The sequence below is a fragment of the Aspergillus brunneoviolaceus genome (genome assembly GCF_003184695.1).
Source record: "Aspergillus brunneoviolaceus CBS 621.78 unplaced genomic scaffold BO95scaffold_107, whole genome shotgun sequence".
Taxonomy (NCBI): Eukaryota; Fungi; Ascomycota; class Eurotiomycetes; order Eurotiales; family Aspergillaceae; genus Aspergillus; species Aspergillus brunneoviolaceus.
In genome coordinates, this window is record NW_020290837.1 from 45,809 (window position 1) to 66,991 (window position 21,183).

At 52.9% G+C, this 21,183-nt stretch overlaps 9 protein-coding genes across 9 annotated transcripts; 6 read left to right on the plus strand and 3 right to left on the minus strand.

Annotated features, from left to right (window-relative positions):
* Positions 1-457: 457 nt before the first annotated feature.
* On the minus strand, positions 458-1,661 carry gprD (the record flags this gene model as incomplete). The annotated part of the gene is made up of 2 exons (XM_025583181.1): positions 458-1,147; positions 1,212-1,661. The coding sequence occupies 2 exons, from the start codon at positions 1,659-1,661 to the stop codon at positions 458-460; spliced, it is 1,140 nt and encodes a 379-aa protein (XP_025436735.1).
* Positions 1,662-4,593: 2,932 nt separating this feature from the next.
* Positions 4,594-5,473, plus strand: aspf13 (allergenic cerato-platanin Asp F13). Its single transcript, XM_025581180.1, has one exon. The coding sequence runs from the start codon at positions 4,810-4,812 to the stop codon at positions 5,245-5,247; it is 438 nt and encodes a 145-aa protein (XP_025436736.1). The 5' UTR covers positions 4,594-4,809; the 3' UTR covers positions 5,248-5,473.
* A 2,514-nt stretch (positions 5,474-7,987) lies between these two features.
* BO95DRAFT_477381 (DUF726 domain protein) lies at positions 7,988-11,468 on the minus strand (the record flags this gene model as incomplete). Its single annotated transcript, XM_025589981.1, has 5 exons — positions 10,775-11,468; positions 9,579-10,464; positions 8,968-9,554; positions 8,435-8,946; positions 7,988-8,024 (listed from the first exon to the last, which is right to left on the minus strand). The coding sequence occupies exons 1-5, from the start codon at positions 11,336-11,338 to the stop codon at positions 7,988-7,990; spliced, it is 2,586 nt and encodes an 861-aa protein (XP_025436737.1). The 5' UTR covers positions 11,339-11,468.
* Positions 11,469-11,610: 142 nt separating this feature from the next.
* sec17 (alpha-soluble NSF attachment protein SEC17) lies at positions 11,611-13,212 on the plus strand. Its single transcript, XM_025587776.1, has 5 exons — positions 11,611-11,790; positions 11,896-12,019; positions 12,091-12,397; positions 12,466-12,640; positions 12,693-13,212. The coding sequence occupies exons 1-5, from the start codon at positions 11,758-11,760 to the stop codon at positions 12,930-12,932; spliced, it is 879 nt and encodes a 292-aa protein (XP_025436738.1). The 5' UTR covers positions 11,611-11,757; the 3' UTR covers positions 12,933-13,212.
* Positions 13,213-14,648: 1,436 nt separating this feature from the next.
* On the plus strand, positions 14,649-16,034 carry BO95DRAFT_448112 (uncharacterized protein). Its single transcript, XM_025587777.1, has one exon. It carries the CDS (start codon positions 14,678-14,680, stop codon positions 15,878-15,880), a length of 1,203 nt encoding a protein of 400 aa, XP_025436739.1. The 5' UTR covers positions 14,649-14,677; the 3' UTR covers positions 15,881-16,034.
* Positions 16,035-16,100: 66 nt separating this feature from the next.
* Positions 16,101-16,669, plus strand: BO95DRAFT_22005 (uncharacterized protein). The gene has a single exon (XM_025581184.1). The coding sequence runs from the start codon at positions 16,320-16,322 to the stop codon at positions 16,629-16,631; it is 312 nt and encodes a 103-aa protein (XP_025436740.1). The 5' UTR covers positions 16,101-16,319; the 3' UTR covers positions 16,632-16,669.
* Positions 16,224-17,253, minus strand: BO95DRAFT_448113 (uncharacterized protein). Its single transcript, XM_025587778.1, has one exon. It carries the CDS (start codon positions 17,139-17,141, stop codon positions 16,707-16,709), a length of 435 nt encoding a protein of 144 aa, XP_025436741.1. The 5' UTR covers positions 17,142-17,253; the 3' UTR covers positions 16,224-16,706.
* A 249-nt stretch (positions 17,254-17,502) lies between these two features.
* BO95DRAFT_448114 (alpha/beta hydrolase) lies at positions 17,503-18,793 on the plus strand. Its single transcript, XM_025587779.1, has one exon. The coding sequence runs from the start codon at positions 17,550-17,552 to the stop codon at positions 18,507-18,509; it is 960 nt and encodes a 319-aa protein (XP_025436742.1). The 5' UTR covers positions 17,503-17,549; the 3' UTR covers positions 18,510-18,793.
* A 1,431-nt stretch (positions 18,794-20,224) lies between these two features.
* On the plus strand, positions 20,225-21,176 carry BO95DRAFT_518911 (uncharacterized protein; the record flags this gene model as incomplete). The annotated part of the gene is made up of 3 exons (XM_025591998.1): positions 20,225-20,326; positions 20,416-20,510; positions 20,575-21,176. 3 exons carry the CDS (start codon positions 20,225-20,227, stop codon positions 21,122-21,124), a joined length of 747 nt encoding a protein of 248 aa, XP_025436743.1. The 3' UTR covers positions 21,125-21,176.
* Between the last annotated feature and the right edge of the window lie 7 nt (positions 21,177-21,183).

Below are 21,183 nucleotides of genomic sequence, written 5' to 3' on the forward strand. Positions count from 1 at the left end.
CGGCCTGTCGATCTTCATGCCGACCGCGCTTCCAGACCGCCCATTGGTCGGGGCAGTGCCATCCAGGGCAGCCGGCTTCGTATCCGCTTCAGTGTCCGTCGGTGGGGTTGACAAATTGAACGTGCAACCGGAAAGGAGGGGGAGGTATCCGTAATCACACAACAAACAGCATTGACAGGCCGCGTCAGACAGTTACCAAGAAGAAAGTTATTAGTGATTATCAATTGCCCTCAATGGACAACCTAGGTGTACATGAATATGGATACAGGTATTGGTATAGTGATCATGGATATTCTCGTAAGTAAGAAAGATCGTGACAGGGGTGAGATATGCTCAGTAAGTAGAAAGAGTGACTGTATCCACACAGGAGGATGAAGGGGTAAAGAAAAAAGAAAAAAATTAATCTAGGGAATGAATGGCAGGTGGAGTAGGAATCCGGCTGAATTCTCCACCGGCATCACCCGCTGTGGCGATTCATCTTCTGAAAATCTTCGGGCTCGGCTGGCTCGTGCGAAATTTCGATGGTCGTCTCCTGGTACACGCCATGCCCCAGATCAGCCAGTTCCATGTCCGTCTTACGCACGATGTCTTCGGTAGACGAGTCGCGGTTGTCGTCCACCGTGTCGTTGATGCTCTGTAGGCCTCCCCGCCGAAATCGAGTCTTCATGCGCGGCTTTTTCGTCTCGCTGTGGCCGTGACCCGTCGTGATGTGTGTTTGGTATGCCGCCGACTCCGTGTAAGCATACATCCTGTCCGAGGCGCTGAGCTCGGTTTCCAACAACAAGTGGCGGCGAGTCAAGGTATACACCGCCACATCCACCAAGCCCGACAGAGCCATCAGGGTTCCGGCCACCGCAAAGTAAGCACGGCTAGGAATAATATGCCGGGCGGTTGACATGCGGCCAGCCGCCAACGGAAGCGACAGCACCAGATAAACCAAAGGATAAATGACCATGTAAACGACCACCCGGTTCAATCGCTTCAAGTTTTCTTGGTGATTCTGACGCAGAGACGCCGCCTCCTGCATACGGCGTCGGAGGTAGAAAAACATGATTCCGTAAAGAATGACTGTACCGAATTCGGCGAGGAAAATCCATAGATAATGCAGCCATAGTCGCTCCGTCTCGTGTTGTGGACTCAGCCAGCACTGGAGATGTGACAGAAGGATTAGTTTTTGAAACCTTGTACCAAGCAACTTCAGGACCACTTACCCAGCCTGCTTCGGATATAACAAAGGTCTCAGAGCCAAACAAGCCAACGGGAATGAGACCAAGGATGATGATGAATATCCAAAGGCCCACGACACTGGCGACAAAGATCGGGAATGGCAACTGTCGACCTCGCAGAACCACGGCACCCGTATGCATGGCGATCGCCAAGACAAACAAACCACTTCCAGGATCACCAGTCTGAATCCACCATCCTTGAAGAACACAGGGTGCACTTGGATAGTAGACATAGCCTTTGGAAACCCAGTGAAGACATAGCAAAAATGCCGTTGCTTGTTGGAGGTCGACCAGAAGGAGATTATAAATTAAGACAACGTACTGGTTCTGTGCCAGCGGACGCTTGTAGTATTGACGCCAGAAGATGAAACGATAGGTAAGGAATGACAGCAGACCGAAGGATGCAACAAATGAACAGAGAGCGACAACACCCATGGCGATGAACCCTGCTTTGTCGCTGGCCGTGAGAATTCCGACCTGCGGGGTCGACCGACCTGCAAGATGGGCGCGACCAGCATCACTGCTGTACAGCAGGTGTGACAGTAGTGACAGAGCAGGCATCGTTCATCTCCCGGTGTAAGAGTACCTAGATCCAAAATGCTAGGTTGACAGAGGTACCAGGGTCCAGCCGGCTCAGAAAAGTGACAGGCGCAGGCTTTAAATCCTGGGGCAGAAGGTTGTTGAGGATGCTAAGGGACTGGCAGGCTAGAAATTGGGTTATCATGCATGGCAACGTCCAGTCTAAATTCTCCGCGAAGCATCCTTAATTTTCGCTTCGCTTTCTAGTTGAATCCTGCCAGCACAATTGGCCGTGACCATCCACACGTCTTGCCTCTTCCGACTGAAGACCCGGATAGGGGCCACAAAGATCTGGTATGGAGCATCCGAAAATCTGACAATGGGTCAAGCTTAGTGCGGGTTAGTGAGTGGACCACAGGGACCAAAACACCAAATGCTAAGCTCGCATACTGCTAGCGCAGGATTTAGCAGGAATAGTACTCCGTAGCTTGCACGCTGCACGGTCTTCGTTCGCGGGGTCCACTTCTGCATCTAACACAATCATTTTTATTAGTATTCTCCGAGTCCGTTGCGCTGCACAACCGCTGATTTGCGAGGAAGCCTAGAAAAGACGCTCAATCCCAGAGGAGAGGAAGATTGCCAAGTTTTGATTGCCAGAACATACTCAATGAGTGTTTACGTCAATCTGTAACCGGAGCTTCTTCAAAAGTAAGGGTGCCGTTGGTGCGGACCAGGCGACAAGCTCCTTACTGAGGACTGCTGATCCATGCTAGAACAGCTAATCCCCTGAAGTCTGCTAGAGGGCCCGACAAGGAGTCGAAAGTTCTGTGCAGGATCGCCTGCAGGACGGAGTATCGATCTAATCTGCACGGGGAAGTCGGGCTGTTGCGCCAGAGATCTTCATAATTGGAACGCACGCTCTCCGATGATGCGACGGAGTCTAAACGCAGCTGGGTCAAGTAATTGCAGGCTTATACAGCCCCCGACTGCTTGTGGGCTAGTCGCTTTCGCACGCCATCGAAGTTTGTCAGTCAGGGAATTTACGTAGACACAAAGCTTCTCGACCTCAAGACTTCCGCCAGTGGAAGGCTATCGCGGCCCAGAAATCTGGTACCGGTTGTTGGTGGGAGATGATCCAAGGTATCAGCATCTTTGCATTGTTTAGATGCTGGTGATTGTGTTCTGTGGTATATTGAGAAAGGGAGTTGACAGAGTTGACATTTGGTGGTGGGCGAAAGGAAAGAGAAGGCAAGTCAAGTGACCTTTCCGTGTCTCTCGGTTTCTTTCCTCTTCAAGGTCTCACCAACACAACCAACACAACCAACTCAACTACTCATACTACATCGATGTCAACTCAACTGTCTCAACTCTTCCTTCTCCAAGTCATTCCTTCCACACGCCATCACATCTCTTACTCCAACCTTGACTCATTTCGGGTTGTGCAGTGATCTTCAGGGATGAGCGGACCTTTCCAAAGCCATGGTCTTGAAGCTTAATTGCTCGGGATTCCCCCATCGTGGCCAGAAGCTGACCCGATCGGCTGGGTACGACCTCGTGAGGCCCATAGATAGCCAATCTTCAGAAACAGCCATGTGATGGCTCATCCATGGTTCCTGAACTATACCAAACTTCCCAGCCGCGAGGCTGGTTCCAAGGAACGAGCTCCTAACCACGAACCGTGGTCTACTCCAAGTGCCATCCCACCATTCTGCGGCTACCCCGATACATCTATCATCATCAGCAGACACACCTTCAAACGTCAGATCCAGAGTACATGAACAGGGGCTCGACGGAAAATACTTTCAAACTTGTTGGTGGAATGGGCATGGGTTGTTGTCGCAGGTAACAAACAAAAAGAACGCGGAGACCAAGTCTTTTCTGGAGGGATTTCCAACCGGTCGGCAGTGGGAAAATACAGCAACTATCTCAGCTGCACAGTGCCTTAGAGGTGTTCGGCACCTCAATTTCTAACATAAGCCGTCGCGGCCCAACCCAAATGCGGCCGTGGTTTTCCACGCCAGGACTTCGGACCTCCTACACTGTGCGTACCCGACATTCTGTCTGGGGGTTACTCCGAACGTCGGATCTGGAAGGATTGATCGACGGGAGGCATCACGCTGCTTCGACGCCGGATGCGACGATCCCTCCCTAATGGCTCGTCTCGTTTCTTGGCATGATGAGACCTTAAACAATTAATGATCAAGTGGCACCATTCGCCAAGCTCCTCCCCAGAGTAGTCAAGCCTTCGCAGAAGATTTTTGGTTCAAGATCCAAACCATCATCGAATCGGCCATGTTTGACTCACCAGTAAAGTTCTCCCCATGCAGCTTCAACGTCGAGATTAATGATTGACGTTGTTAGAAGGAATACGGGAAGGAATGCTGAGTCGCTTGGCATGGGGTTGCATGACCTGGCCATGCTGCAGTTGTATTACTTGGATGATCTATGAATAGGATCCATTCCCAGTCAACCCACAGCCTCCAAGACAAGTCACCTGTTCTTTTCCCAGTCGGAGGTAGCCGGATGTGAGGGCAGCAAATGCCTCTAAGGCTGTATGTCTCATCCCAAGCCCGAGCTCGTTTGCTTTGACTGGTCCGGATTGTCTGTGCTGCGGTCCCTGCCACCCCCGCATGTCTCTCCCGCTCACTACTGATGTGGTGTTGCTCTCCGCCAAATGAGGGGGAATGTCTCACTCCCGCCTCGTTGTGTGCAGATCTATACCTGTCACTGTCCTAGTTCGGAATACGTGGACGATATATTCTGTGATCATGTTACTATTCCCAGCATCAGGCCTCCAGTGCTTAGGCGGATGCGACGGATCATAGCAGCACGTTGACCAGGTAGGTCATATCCAAGGCAACCACTGAGCGAGCCTACCTTCGATAACACACCGCTTCGCGACCAAGTCAAGGAAGAGAGAAAGCTTTATAAACCGCTCCTCGGACACTTCAAATTACCTGCTCATCAAGTTCATCACACACATCCTCTTACCCACGCAAGCAAGAAACCAAGAGTAACAACCTCGTCATACTCTCCCAGCCCAGACAATATTCGTTACGCCAAGATGAAGTCATTCGCATCTGCTCTGGCTGTTCTCAGTGTCTTCTACACCTCCGCCCTAGCCTCCCCAGTCGAGACCACTACCGAGGCCGCCGAGGCCGTCAGCGTTTCCGTCTCCTACGACACAGTGTTTGATGTTGGCAGCCAATCCATCAACACCGTCTCTTGCTCCAACCTGAACTACGCTACCTTTGCCGACATCCCGGGCTTCCCCAACATTGGAGGTGCTCCCACCGTGTCGGGCTGGGGCAGTCCCAACTGCGGAAAGTGCTACCAGCTGACCTACGGCACCACCTCGATTTACGTGACGGCCATTGATGCGGCTCCCGGCGGCTTCAACATTGCTGAGGCAGCCATGAACAGCCTGACCAACAACCAGGCCGTTGCGTTGGGTCGGGTTACAGCGACCTACACTGAGGTGGATTCATCATTCTGTGCATGAGCGGTCGGGAGGCTGTGAGCTTGGGAATTTCCGTCTGATTGGTTAATGGATTGAGTGATGGATATGTCATATGTCGGTCTTTGGAATTCGCTAATCATTTAATGTCATAATGTCAAATATCTGCACGTTTTGTGCACCGTCATGCAAGTCAACAGTAGCACTGTTGTAAGCAGCAAGTCACACGCTGACCTGTACAGCATCAATTGTAACGTCCTCAAGTAGTTCCTCCTGTCTCCAGACCATGGTTATGATGGTATAGAATACAGAAGAACGCCGGATGCGAAACTCTTCCCAGCACAATTTGCATCTTGCATCTCCCTCCGCTAAACAGCCTCAGACCCACTTGGATTAGCAGGGTTTCCATATACACCATCCCGTTCATCGCCCTCGACCCCACAATGTTGTATGGTCCTTTGCCTGTCCCTATGTAAAGTAAGTAGGTGCAATATCTCCTACTACCGTTTTTTAAACTATGCTACTTAGCCATATGCGCCCATATGCTCTCGGTTATCCATACTTCATGTTCAAGTCCGTGCGTGTGCGTGCCCTTTCCATCGTACAACAAACGCACGTGCGCGGGTGGTCTTCGTCGCCGTGGACGACCGACGCTACTTATCCTCAAATGCGCCGGCGTGGATCTGTCATCGTCGCAAGTAGGACGTATGGGACAGGGATGGTGAGGGTCTGCTTTTCTCGACCTTGGGGCCTGTGCCCATTCCCTTCCCTTCCCCTGTCCTTTCAATGACCAAGTTCCAGTGAGCTTTGTAGTTATCAGCATGGTTCGCATCCCCACAGCTGATGAATGACTCTCCTACTCCAGGCAGAAACCCCTTGTGTTGAAGAAATGTTCATTCTTCTCCACCTGCTAGGGGTGTCATAGACCCCGAGGCCGCTTAAATCCGATTCCTTCGGAAACTCAACGCACAAACCAGGTAAGATGGTATGCCGCGAAAAACTCGTACATATAGTGAGATTCCATCTATGTACCGGACTGACTGCCTCGGATATGAGAAACGAGTCAGTTGCGTCATGATGATATTTTTTTATACCTCTCTCTGCCGTGCGTGGTGCTGCTGCTGCTGCCGCCGCAGGCTACCCTGAGCACAAGCAATAGTAAGAGCCCAATAGTCAAACTTTGGGTTGCTGCTGCGCAGGAGCTGTTCGAGCTGTCTTTGATTGAAGGTGTTTCGAGTCTGAGGGAAACCTGTCAGTATGCGGACCACACCTAGCAATCTGGAGAAGATGCCTCCGGGTGGGGACTTACCGGCCGTTGATATGAAGGACCGAATAAGCATCTTGTTTGAGAACTAGAGTAGATGCAGCTGACACATGCGCGATGGTTACGCGCACGATCTGACCGGTCTGACATTGCCACGCATTCGGCGGAGTGGCCCTTGCCCTCCCGACATGACACCCAGGCTTCTTCTCTCTGGTAGAGTTGCCCCCGCTGCTGGAGAAGTTTGCTCTCCCGGTGCGATGACCGTGGTCCCGTTGGGTCGGTTTCGGGGTTTATTGGGGATTGGCCGCATCTGCAGCGGCATTCCTGTCGGGATGAGAGTCTCTGTCCACCACGGGAGCAGTCTCCTCTTCCAAGTTAGGCCTGATTGTTACCTCCCGTGGCCACGGCTTTGGTGAAAATGTTGGTGATCATTTTGATCTACTGCCGAATACCCTCAAGGCTAGCGCGAAGGCAATTGTATTTCAATAGATTGATTTGCAGACGGCTTAGTGGCAGCAGCAGTTGTTTTAGTGGTGGTGTCGTGGTGGTGGTAGTGGTGGTGGTGGCGATGGTGGTTTCTGTGCTTTACGAGTGGAAGCAATGGAGGTGCTCAAGTGTGCATCTATACGAGTGACTCTTGGCCAGCTGAAACCTGTATATCCCAGCCCTTTTGGCCAATCTCGTTTGGTCGTACGTGGTCACGAACCCATATCGACTCTTGTAAGACTTGACCTATACTGTCCATTAGCGAACGTGCCCGATGTATGGCTGTGGGATACGCTACCAATCAGCACTCCCAAGTCTTTGCCACGTTTCAAAGAAGCTGAATTCCCGTTGATCATGTGTGAGGTTGTAAGTCCCGAAACCGCTATTTGCCACACTCAGCTTACCGACGCAGATGCTCTGGAGTATGGATGGCTGCTCTAGGAGCCGCGGCTTTCGCCTTGGTCTTAGGCCTTGGATGCGGGTACGGGAAATTCTTTTCAGGAGTTATATTACGGCCAATACGGCCAGCACCTGACAGCTTTGATGAGCAAGGCAAGCAGAATTCTGGCCTTGCGAATTGCCAATCCACCAAGTAATGTCCTGTCTCAGGAGGATCGATTTAGAAAAGTCTGCTTCGATGACATACATCGGCCACAGTTCACGACGAGGTCTTAACTAGAGATACTTCGTCAACGTCTTCTCAAATCAGAATTTGGCCAAGAGGGAAAGTCACCAGGATTCGTAAATCACGATGTAGTCGTGGTAAATTGCCGCATTGCCCAAGCCCATATCAATAGGAGGTTTGGTGGAAGGGTCCTGGTGCACCCTTTGTTTCAATGTAGTAGGTAAGGTTGATTATGGTCTGGAAGCTGCATTTCTTATGTTTCGAGCATTAGACCAGGCTTCCAATTCTTGTTGAACTCCTTTTACCTGTGGAGGTCTTGGTTCTATTGGTTTCTTCGCCTTTGTGGAGTCTTTCGGGTTGAAGGTCATTGGAGTTGACTTGTTGAGCCGGATTTCAAGACTTCCAATGGGTCACGGTTGGAATGTAGACCTTGTCAAGTGTGGGCTACTGCCAGTTCCATAATCTCGGAAGTAGAAGAGACAAAGAGAAGATAGGTTTGATGGAGATAGGTGTGTTGGTTGGTATGTGGGTGGACGTGGAGGGATGGTTTGTGGTAGAGGGAGGAGAAGTTGTTGACAGCGGGGGGTGTCATCTCTTAGGGTTCCATTGAATAGGAAGCGCTCTGGATGATAGAGAATCTGAGAATCTACGGTTTGAATACGGTTTGTCAATACGGGTAATTTAATGTACCAATAATTAAATGAACATCGCTCGAGATTCCTCAATTCAATCCAGTTCGGTTCATGTTCTATTGACCTAAGGAGCCTGTCAATTCTCCTCCAGTGAAACAGCTCAATACGCATCACTGGTTGATTGGACTCTTAGTTTGAACAGGGCGCACTTCGTGATCCTGAGACAAGCCCTCTCTGGTCTTCTGGTCAACCTCACCTTGTATCTTCTCTTCATCCTGCGCATCGCCTTTCTCCAGAAGTCGCCGCGCGGACTCATCCCCATCTAATCCAGCGGCACGCTCATTATGCAGGCGCTCTTGCTCCTGCTTTCTATCCTTGACCTCCAATGCTGCCTCCTCCCGAGCCACTTCGTCAGCATCGATACTCTCTAGACCCACCACGCCTAGAATGCGTCCAACCAGGAATTGGTACCGCAGATGGCCGCTGATAAAGTCGCTGGCGTCCACATTTTCCACCCCGGACACACCCTGCACAGGCTGTAGACCGGCAACACCAAGCTGAAGGCTGCTGGTTCGGTACAGTAGCGCGAGAACGGCGTCGTTTTCAGAGTACACATTGACCAATCGACCACTGACAACACTGCGTAGACGGCGCCAGTGAGGTGCGTTAGACGGAGTAGGTGAGCCCATGAGAACCGCTGATTCCACTAAGCCGAATGCCTGCCGCTTGGCGAGGGTCTGTAGACAAGAAAAGATAACCCGGGAGCCCATCGAGTAGCCGATCAGCGTGACAGATCTTTCGCCCTGTACTTTGCTGATCAGGGCATCCGCAAGTGCCTCACCGGCCTTGTCCGCGCGAGCCTTGGCCACGCTAAATGGGTTGTCCGCGACGCGGGCAACCTTGAGTAGCCCCAGGGGTAGCATGACTGCACTCATAATCTGAGCAAAGATAGTACGGGACAGGACTTGACCTCCAGCAGCCCAGCCAGCACTCGTGACAAGATAGTTCATGGCGTTGCCGAGCTTCATCAGCGGCTTTCTTTCCCAACGTAGACCGAATACTTCTGAGTCACTGCCAATCACTTTCCACGGGACAACATAGTTGTCTTCTTCCGTCACCCAACCTGAGATGCCGATTGTGACTCGCAGCATATGATCATTTTCAGCTGCCTCCCTCTCGTCCTCCGACCTTCGATGGGTACCACGAATAGGCAGGAAGGCGAAGTCGTCCACTTCCCGCGCATACTTGTCGACCATGCGACCCGTCATGCGGCCTCCGTAAGCACCAAAGAGCCCTCCGACGATGACACCACTACCAGCCAAGGCGCCCAAGTAGCCAGCAGCGGCTGTGGCGCCAAGGCCAAGCCCACCCAAAACTGTGCCAAGACCAGCCGCAACAAGAGGCGCGGCGAGCCCGCCCGTGATGCCGATCAACGCGGCTCCTGCGACAGATGCTATTCCAACCTTCCACTTTCTAGACGAATCGCGGTGCTTCCCAGGTTCTTTGGCCTCGGCTTGGGAAAGCTGAAGAGCTGTGTCGAGCAGTCCCCGTGCAACCTTGACCTCGTCTCCATTGAGGATCTTAACGTCAAGGTCTAAGGAAGACGATACGTACAGCATTAGTACCCGTGAGCGAGCATTGTAGTGCTCCAGACTCAGCATCAACAGTAGTAACGAGTGTAGGATCAACAGCTTCTTCGCTCTGGGCAGGTGCACGAGAGGCGTTTCGACCGGAGGATAAACCTCACGAAGTTTCTTCAAAGCAGTCTCATCCTGTTCCAGTCGTGGCTCGGGCAGTTCTTGCGATGCGTCGTCTTGGCTGGATTCAGTCTGAGCATCATCGTCCCGATTTACTACTTCCCCGATCCGGAGCAGGACGGTATCTCTCCAGTCATCAAAGCCCGCGAGAGCTTTGGCCTCGAGTTGAAGATCCTTGGTCGAAGCCTTTACTTCCGATGGAGCACGATCGTTTGAGCTTTCGTCCTCGTGATGTTCAAGAGGATCAAACAAGGAGTCCGTATCTTCCTCGTCCTCCTCATGTTTAGAGAAGTCATGTGTAGTCTCCTGGATGGCCGGAGGAGCGACATGGAAATTAGCGACAATGCCATTTCGCATCTGCTCAATTGCCTCGGCGACCAGAACAGTCAAGTCAGCGCGCTGCGGGCGGTCGAGGATGGTTGTCAGATCTGCTCCGCGGTCGCTCGGGGACGGAGCAGGCGGCGTAGCATGGCCCGACCCGAATTTGCTAGCATGTTTCTCTTTGAACGATTTCCACATGATTGCGGATGACCACAGTCGGAGATTTACATCAATTGATGCTAAGGGTGTCTTACAAGCTGCAATCACGTAGGCATCAGTGAGTGAGACAGAAATCAGGAGGTCGCCGCTTGCAGCGGAGATGAGATCACGGCTGACTCAGCGCCCAGACTGTCCCCGGTTATTTGGAGCAGCTGAAACAATCACGTAAGTCACTCTTAAGTTGAATCAACCTGCCAGCGTGCGTGCAAAGTGCCTGATTTTGGTCTCTTTCTCCCCCAGAAAGAAGCGCTTAGTTTTTGGTATCCACCACGAAGAATTTGCCTTTGGTCTTGGAAGCATATGCGAGGGCGTTTCCATCCCAGATGTCTCCGTCCGGTCGCTCGTTCCTTTGCGATTCAATTCGTTGAATCCTCTTATTGCGTCCAACAACCCGTTCCTTGGACAAGGCTTCTTTGAGCTTTTCCAGACCAATCGTGTTTTCCTTCACCGCTTCAGGAGTCTCGTCGCGGATGCTTTGTAGAGGCTCAACGCCGCTGGCATCGACGCGCTGGATTTGCTTCACAAAATGGATCTGGGACTCCAGAGTGTCGAGCATTTTTCTCTCCTCTTCCTCGTTCGCGGGTCGAGGCAGTGCAGACAAGCGGAGCAGATGGCGAAGCTGTTCGGGAGTCACCGAGGGAGTGGAGGGCTTATCGGTCTCGTCGGGGAGCAGCGAACGGACAGACCAAGTCGGCTTGGCAAGAATTGCGTCAATGTCATCTTGTCCTTGAGGCTGGGAAGTAGAATATGGGCGATGTTTGGCGACGAGGGAGCGCGGAGATTGACGGCGCAACAAGGCGGATAGCCGTGAGCTGCTGCTGCGCAAGAACATATCGGTCGTGATGATGAGTGCGTAAGACGTTGCGCAAGTAGTAGGTCAGATTGAACAATGTAGTAGACACTTGTGCCAATTGTAAATGTCAAAGCGAGAGATAAACAAGCAAGACAGGCTGAAGATTGAGATCCAGTGAACTGCGGTGGAGGCAGGGAAGAGAGCAAAAAGCACCACACAACAATTGTGGCTGTCCTCCAATAAAAGGGCGGGACAGCCCACCGCCTACGTTGATGGGGAGGGAAGCTCTCGATCCCGCCCGCTGTTAGTGACGGCAACCTTGAACGCTTCAGTTCGCCCTCCATCTTCTCCTCATCTTGCTGGCTGAGCCGCTCCCATATCTCCAATATCCTTTATTTGCTCTAGCTGGAATATAACTTCTGCTCTTTTCTGCGGTAAATAAGTTTCAGCTGTTCAGCATGGCTCAAGATCCTCGAGTTCTTCTCCAAAAAGTAAAATCTCCTTATCCCACTCCCCCGCCCCGCTATTCCTCCATATTATCATACCCGACTCCAAATGAATGACGATCACTGATTCCATGCTCCTCCACTCTTTAGGCTGATCAAGCGCTGAGTCGCGCATCTGGTGGCTTCAGCTTCTTCGGTGGTCGCACAGAGAAATATGAAAATGCCGCCGACTTGTACTCGCAGGCTGCGAATGCCTTCCGAGTTCAGAAGCAGAGTAAGCAGCCTCCGCACCGCATTCCCAGTCGCCTTACTTCAACCCTGACACCAAATCTCTCCCCTTTTCAGACAAGGAAGCCGGTCTTGCGTTCGAGAAGGCCGCTTCTATCCAGGCGCAAAACCTCAACGAGCCCGATGACGCTGCCAACACCCTGACCGAGGCCTTCAAGGTCTACCGCAAGTCCGACCCCGAGGACGCCGCCCGCGTGCTCTCCAGCGCTATCCAACACTATGTGCTCAAGGGGAACCTCCGTCGCGCTGCGTCGCAGCAGCAACATCTGGCCGAAGTGTATGAGGTGGAACTGGGTGACAACAAGAAGGCTCTGGAGGCCTATGAGAAGGCAGCGGAATGGTTTGAGGGTGATAATGCTGAGGCGTATGTTCTACCCTTCAGAATGAAGCGTTCGGGCCATCTATCCGGCAGAGCTAATCTTGCAAACGCAGCCTCGCGAACAAGCACTACCTCAAGGCCGCGGATCTGGCCGCCCTCGAAGGTGACTACTACAAGGCCATCGAGCACTACGAGCGCATTGGCCGCTCATCTATCAACAACAACCTCATGAAGTGGTCGGTCAAGGACTACTTCCTCAAGGCTGGTATCTGCCACTTGGCGACGAATGTTAGTTTACTGTCAACCTCTAGCATCCTCCACTGCCTAACATCGAAAATAGGATTTGGTCGCCACCAACCGTGCCCTCGAAAACTACCGCGACATCGACACCACCTTCGCCTCCACGCGTGAGCATCAGCTTCTCGTCGACCTGGTCCAGGCCTGTGAAGCAGGCGACCAGGAAGCTTTCGCCGACAAGCTTTTCCAGTACGACCAGCTCAGCAAGTTGGATAAGTGGAAGACGACGCTCCTACTGCGGATCAAGAACAACATCGAGTCGCAAGAGGAGGACTTTTCTTAGCGCCCCGTTCGCCTTCTTTTCTTCTTCCTCGTTTTTGTTTGAGCTAGTTATTTGGTTTTGAAATACTTGATAAACCGAGGAAGGGCCACCTCTCCTGCTTTCGAGTCCCTAATCGCATCTCAAGTGATTACTTCTTTGGCTGGTTCCATGCTTATTAGATACATGCTGCGCTGTGCCTATCATGCTCCATTATCGGAGGTTATCGAAAGTTATCATTATTGAAGTTTATGTTAATTCTGCCGATCGACCCCATATAGCATCAGTTTGATCCTGACTGTGGTCTACATTCGTATCGTTCCTCTATGAAAGCGATGCCAACGAGATCATTCGGTATTGATCAACACTACTACAAATTGAAATGGAAGTTCTCGTGCACTATCTTCATATTTGGGTCAATCGCAACAGTACCGTGAGCTCGATCAGGTACAGTCACTGTAACTGACTAACGACCCTTGGAACCGGTTTCCGTCCGTTGTAAACAAACCTGCCCATCCATGATATCCATTACACTAGCCCCCCCCTTGAAGAAAACTGCGATTAATGCACTATTCACCTCTTGCCAGGCCAGCGCAAATCCACTCCCCAATTCTCTCCACGTCCCTAACAATGAAGGAAACAGGATCCACTAGGGGGCTGCAATGACTGAGTAACTTCTACTCCGCCGCAGGAGCATACCTTCCATGTCTCCCAACAGCCACATAATCGATACGCCTATGCCGCCCTACGACACTGCAAGAAAGGATTTCCTTTTCTGCACAAGCTCGAACGGTTGGATCGAGCCGAAAGTCCATGATTTGTCATATCCGTTGTTCAGGTTGACAGATGGCTGTACTCTTTCTCGGAAATTGAGTCTTTGCGCCTACACGAGCCAGTTACAAAAGAGGGCAACACCCACATAACGGGTGCATATATCATGTGAAATATGTATCAAAAGATGATCGTTGACTGCTAAGCAGAACCGAGGACTTCAGGGACAGATTCGCGTTTTACACGAGTGCTGGAGTCTAGTGGCACATTTCGGGTGAAGGAAAATCGAGCTCATCTTCCCTATTACCTGTCTTGCCCTGCGGTGAGTCATAATTCCAGAGCTTAGCTCTTCAGTTTCTCGTTGTTCATTTGCTCAGCTGCATATGCTTTCGACTATAGGTAGTTTAGGGCGGTTAGAACAGCTCTCCCTTGCATGATGGGGCGAATGATCTTTGCTGCAGCTGGATCCAAGTCAGAATTCATGGATACTTCATGATGTACTTTATGCCCCCGTCCGGTCAGTCAGGCCGCCGAAGTGCATGAACTACCTTTCTCAAGATCTGTTTCCCAGGATCTGAAACACGGCACAGAAGGTAAAACATGTCACCTACCGTGATACATCGAGCTTGCAGTCGCAAAGGCCCTACATCCTGACTCCCATCTCTTTGGCCAATCCTACGCTGAAGTCTTCGTGCCAGGATCATATTTGAAGATATATTGACAGGAATCTCGTATTCAGCGGATCGCACTCGAAGGCTGTAGCTTGAGGTGTGACTTAAAGTCATGTCTGACACAGGCTGTCTTACCTAAGACGATTAAGTTGAACGGTGTGGTCTAGAACCATCCAAACCACAGCCAGCCCTAACCATGATGAGGTAGGCTTGTCCTTTGAACACGGTCACAAGATCATCTGCGGGGTATGGATGAATGTATACGTCAAACCGAAAAAATGATTCATGTGTCCGCCAACGAAAGGAGGGTGCTTCATTGTTCTTCGCATGGAGGTGGGTTGCACAGCTCTTCAGCACATTCCCATCGCGCAACAGGCCTCGGAGGACTACCCAGACGTGTGCACATTCCTGCAGGTGAACTTCGCCATCCCGCGGCAGATCACGGTCACGGTCCACCCGGCCGTCGATAGCGACGATAAGCTCGACTGGGTGGGCGCGCAAACCACGGGGACCATCAACCTCGATGCCACGCTGGGGCTGGCCCCGGACGCTCAATGGACGATGGCAGTCAACGTCCGCCAGCTCGTCAACCTCCTCTCGCTACCGCGTGCCTTACGCGGCCACAACTGCTTCTCCGCCCGCATCATCCGCATGGTGGACCGCAAGCTGACCCCAACAAAAGCCGGACCGACGCCCTTCGTCAGCGACGGCACCGATCTTAGCTGGACGACGGTGGCGAGCGCCAACTACGGGCTGTCGATCCAGTGGAAACCTCCGCAGCCGACGACTTGGCTGGCGGACTTCATCAAGAACAGCCTCACGGTGGCGGCGGGATTCCTGCCCCTCGTCGGCCCGGTAGCGGCGGTCTGCTTCCCGCTCGCGTGGACCGCGATCGTCGATCCCCGGGCCTTCGATGGGATCCTCAAGGAGCTCATCCCCGTCGCGGACTTGGCGATGAAAGTGGCGGGTAATATGCGGCGAAGTGCCGAGGAGCAGGTGTACTATCTGCCGCAGGAGTGGTCCGCCACCGTCCACAACTTCAAGCTGCTGGCGGCGGAGAAACAGAGCGCGGCGGAGCAGGAACTGGCCAAGGCCACCCAACCGCCGGCACGCGCCAAGATCCCCGCGCCGGAGATGGTCAAGAAATTCGAGGCCATTCGCAAATTCAAGTACTGGAATCTGATGAAGCCCCTACCTGCCGCGGTCACCGCCACCGAAACGACGGTCCGACTCGATGCAGCGGGGGAGCCAGTTGAGGCGCCGCCGAAACCCGCATTCGCCCCGGAAACCGCTCTTCCGGCTGTTCCTGCGCCGCTCCCCCTCGACCAGCTGAAGCCCAGCTCCTCATTCCAGCTGGCGGGCCAGGTGCTTCAACAATCCGCGGCCCCCGCGGCTACGGGTCATAATGATGGCGCTTCGGGGGGGATCTTGGATGAGGTACGCCCCGAGGAGAATCAGGCCAGAGGAGCCACCATCGATGAGAGCTGGCTGGATGCATATCTCCACGAGGAGCTCTTTGGAGATGACTAGTGAGTGAATATGAGCACGCTAGTCTGGTCTTTCAGAGCGGGTTGATTTTCCCCTGGCAAAAGTATCTCATCTTAATCGCCTTCTGTATTGCGTTCGACTGTATGCATCTGTGTCTATCGTAAGCGATCCAAATTGACACCAAACTATTTACCCGTCGAGGATTTCAAGCAATTCGTAACCTCTTATAATTCGAGTGAGGGCAATCCGAGTCAACCCATGAACTCCCAGAGCTAAGGATCAAACTCTCACTGGGCTGTGAAGCTGTGCTTCGTTGTCAACATGGATTGTAGGAGGCATAAGTAACCTGGTTTGGGGGTAGGATATGAGGTACTACTACTACACTAGCTCAATATGATATGTGCAGACAAGCAACTGAAGGGAAGGTTGCAACTGCCACCCGCGGCCAAGTGAAACAACCTAGTCACCTTGCACTGAGAGAATGAACTGGTTTCGTTCCCATCACTTCACCATGGTCTTCTCCCTCTTCCGCGCCTCTCCCCCCCTCAACTTCTCTATTCCCCGGTCCATCGCCACTTCTTTCCTCTCCGCTATGCTCATTGAAGTCATCATTTCACCACCACCTGGTACAGTACCTGGAAACCCAAGTTACCACCACCTACCACCCAGCGAACAACCGCACCTCAACCGGCAACACCATCAGATAAGATCCAGACCACCCCCACGGAACCACGCGACAGTGAATGTCTCACCGCGTCCCAGCCAACACGTCCGCAGCGGAGCTCAGCCCTAAAGGTGGATTTTCGCGATCAGTTGACATCCCGCCAGACCAGACACTGCGATTGGCCCCCTTCGCGTTACACCCCTGTCAACACGTCCCAGACACCTTGTAGCAGTGGAACAGCCCTATAAGTGGACTTTCGCGATTGGTTGACATCTCGACGGAGGGGGCGCTGTGATTGGGTGGAGGGAGGCCCGACGCGTCCAGAGTAACACGCGCCTGTGTTTCAGCCTTAGGAGTGGATTTTCGTGATGCTTTCACACCTCGATGGGCCTTTGTGGTGCGTGGCTGGGGTGATTCCCTGGTGGTGTGGTTATCGTACGGTGAATGTGTTTGCGCTGGCTCATCCCAATTGAGAGGATGATTTCGGACGGGTCGAGGATGACAACCATAGGGCGCCTGACTCGGTTCGCTCAGATGACGGAGCTGGGTGCGGAGGCACCAACGGTGTTGACGTAGTCTTGACTGACTGCAGTAACTCATGTAGGTTGTTGCTGTATTCTCAGTTGACTCTGTCATCATGTTCCAGGACAGGCATCAAGTTAATCTACCCACCCGGCACAGCGAACCATGGGAAGCTTTTCACGGCACCAGGGATGCTTCAGATATGCAACAAGATAGGATCTGCTTATTCGATCGGAACAGAGACTGCGGCTTCTCTCCAGCATAAGCTAACCTACATATAGTTCGATATAGGCTGTGGATCCACTGACTCGGGGCTGTGTCTTCCGTAGGCTGTGGCGCAATAAACCGACGGGCCGAAAGCTAAGACCATTAGCCCCATGAGGTGGTCCCCGCTTACTATACCTGCCTACTACTTACTGCCTATAAGTTGCCCTCGATAGCCTTGACTCTCTAGCTTTAGTCTGTCATCTCTTCTGCCCTCCTTCAACACCCTCCGTCTATCCAATTACCATCTCATCCCTCACCATGTCGCACTACCGATTCATCTCCCTAGCTACCAAGCCCTCCGCTCAGCTCAGCTACAGTTTCCACCCCGCCGGGGGCGCCGCCAAGCAGCCCGCTCTAGTCGTCTTCGTCAACGGCCTCGGACTCCCGCAGACCTCCTGGGAGGGCGTCATCGCGCGCCTGCAGGCCCAGCCTCCCGCCGCCGGCCTGCCAGCGATGCTAACCTACGACCGGTACGGCCAGGGCCAAACCACCGACCGAGACCCCGCCGACAGCACCGCCGAGGACCCCACGCACGGCCACGACACATTAACCGTGGTCCGGGACTTGCACCAGCTACTCACCCAAGTGGCCGCGGAGAAGATGGGCGTCTCCAACCTCAGCAAACTACCGCTCATCCTAGTGTCCAACTCAATCGGCGGCGCATTGGCCCGCCTCTATGCCCAGGAAAACCCCGGCACCGTCGCCGGACTCCTGTTCCTGGACAGCGTGCTCGCCAACTCCGACTTCATCTCCATCTACCCGGACCCGGACGCGGCCGGGTTCGATCCGCGCAGCTTGCCAGAAGGGGTAGACGCGGAGGCGATCCGCGCCGCAAGAGCCTACATGCAACGCGTCTTCCACCCCAGCAACGGCAGCCGCGAGGGTCTGAGCCGACGCAACCTGGCGCAGCTCTTGCCGGCCAGCGACGGGCCCAGGTTGCAGGGCCCGGACGGCCGCGGGCCCTGGGTGACGGTGGTGGGCCATGAGTTCGAGACGTTTCAGGTGGAATTCGAGAAGATGGGCGGCGCGCCTCCGCGGCTCACACAGCTCTACCTGAATCCCTACTGGCATCGGTTCAATGAGGGGCTGGCGAGGCTGACCGACGCGGAGCGGAGCAAGGGCCCGCTTCAGGCGCCGGGGGCCGGGCACTTTGTCCAGAAGGATAATCCGGCCCTTGTTGCGGATGGACTGCGTGAAATGCTTGACAAGGCCCTGTGAGAGCAGAGGGTGCAGCTGCACGGTTTGGTGAGGTTTAATGGGTCTGTATTTTCCTCGGTACAAATTCAGCCTGCCGCTGGCGGGGGCACTCCGCACGGCAGGATCCGACTTAGGGCTCGGCGGTTATCGGATAGCTCGGGTGGTTTGGATGGGCATTTCTCGGCTAATGAATCTCAACTATGCCGTCAGAATCATGGTCCTGCCATTGTTTTACAAATTCATCTTCTACCGATCAATTGTAAGAGCAGCGCAGTAGAAACAGATACCTATGCAAACGTTAAGGCAGCTACAAGCCTGCTGCCCGATTTTGAGTTCACCGACAACCTAGTCTTTGGTAGCAGTTACATATACCTCTCCAAACGCCCTCATAGTGACAGTAATACAGACAGCCATGACCTCCCACACGATTCCATGCCATTGTTGTCTGGCTATCAACTCTGGCGATAGTGAAGATGTTGTACCTCCCACAAACAAGCCGGTATGGAAACATCCCCTCGGTTGAGTCCTTACCCCGGAGCGACTTAATCTCAAAGTTAGCGAGCGAGCGCTATACACGTCAAATCCTGAACGCCAAATTGTCTTGAATCTTAGCGTTTTCGCAGACTGTGCTTTAAATCCAGTGATCCTTATTTTAGAGAGTAGACTAGCGAAGTAAGCAAAACGATTACACTTGTATCACAAGGTTAGGGGCCATTGGGCGACTTCGTTCAACCAACTGTATTTTCGTTTCAAGATTGTATAGCTTGCGATATATGTTCTCTAGAGAACAGGAGATCAAGGAGTTAGAGCATTTTGGTCATAGACCCCGTAATTCTACTATTTGACAATAACCTTAACAAAATTTGACTGCTCGTGGTACTCCTTCGGATTTGGTTGTGAGATTCTGGTCAACAGAACCCTACTGTTCAATTCCTTAACTGTACTATATATAGTCTGTAAGACCGACGTGGTTAGTACAGTTGACGAGCAACATAAAGCTTGACAGTGGCGACCACTCTCTGGTTCATAAGGGAGAAATCTAAATCTGGTCGTTTAGGAACTAGCGCAGGCCCAATCCCTCGGATTCACTCCATGAAAAACAACATACTGTCAAGGATTAAAAAAAGAGTCAACCCTTCTCAGTTGGTGCCCAGGAGAGGAGCGATTCCTGTTGTGTGTTTTGATTGATAGACGAAGAATAGCATTGTGGATGAAGCAAGGGGGGAGTCCCAACTCTCGGGTACCTGACCGAACCCAAATGTTCAACCTCTATATTCCGCCAATTGAATGGTTATTTCTTACACTTACACATACCAGATGCACTGACAGATGCCCGGTTGCTGGGGTACCCTGACCCTCCACATTCTTGACACCTGGTCTTCCGGGCAACAACCGCAAAGCCACCCGAGGGGTGGACGGTTATATCTCGAGATCCACACATTCCTTAATCTTTTCAAGGGGAAGACACCCCAAAATTAGATCGGATGTTGTTGAGAGGATAAAGGATGTACCATTCTCGAATTCCACACCGGTAGCCTCAAAGGCTTGAGTTCAATGTAAGCATCGCGAGAGTTCTGGAAAGGAAAGGTTTAAATGCCTCAGTATCCCCCGGCTTGAACATGTACAACCAAGAACTACGCCTCACGACTTTTCTATCACCAAGACTATAATCAACCTCAACACTTCGCCATTACCCAATCGAAGATCTTTGCACACTCCATAAATCAACCATCAACATGCGCACCTCATTTGTAACTCTCCTGCTCGCATGCAGCAGCTACACTGCGCTCGCGTTGCCCTCGCACGGTAGCCTCGCTAAGCGATCGTGCGACGCCAACGTCTGTATTGTCCAGGCAAGTCGCCCTCTGCCTTCCCAAATCCTTCTAACCCCTCCGGCATGGCATATGCTAACCACCAGAGATGACAGTGTATTGCCCAGGGCTTCCAATCCGGCATGTGCGCCAGCGAGAACACCCCCTCCCTGCAACTCCTGGGCCTCGAGCTCCTCGGCCAGGCCTTGCCGTAAGCCAGCCCTCTCCCTTGAACCCCAAGACAACACCCTGGATAGAACTAACAAAGTCAACAGTGGCTGCATGTGCATCCCCACGAACAGCGGCTCCAGCGGCGCCACCAACGCCGCCAACGCCCCCGCCGCCAATGCGCCGGCTGCCACGACGACCACCACTGCTACTGTAACTACCACCTCAACTGCCGTCCTGACTTCCACTTCCACCGCGACGACCACCGTCACCACCACTGCCACAGCCACTAACACCCAAGCCGCGAATCAAGCAGCTCCAGCAGTAAACCCCCCGGCCCCGAGCACCGTCACCAGCACCGCCACCGTCACTAGCACCGCCACCGTGATCACGACTGCCACCGAGACGGAGACGGAGACAGAGACAGAAACAGAAACGCAAACGCGCACACAATTCAACACCCGCACCCTCACCCACTCTGCCCCTACCGCCACAACAACTAGTAATACCTCCGATGCAAATGCAGCGGCTGCTCCTGCGGCCGCGGCCGCCGTTCAGACCGTGTACACGGCCACCACGACGAACCACATCCCGTTCACGACGACAAAGACGGTGGTGGTCAAGACGACGACGACTGTTTGCCCGACCTCTTCTTAGGTTCTGTTTCTTGATGGTGTGTGAAAGTGGATGTCGGGTCCCTTCGATATGGATTCTTT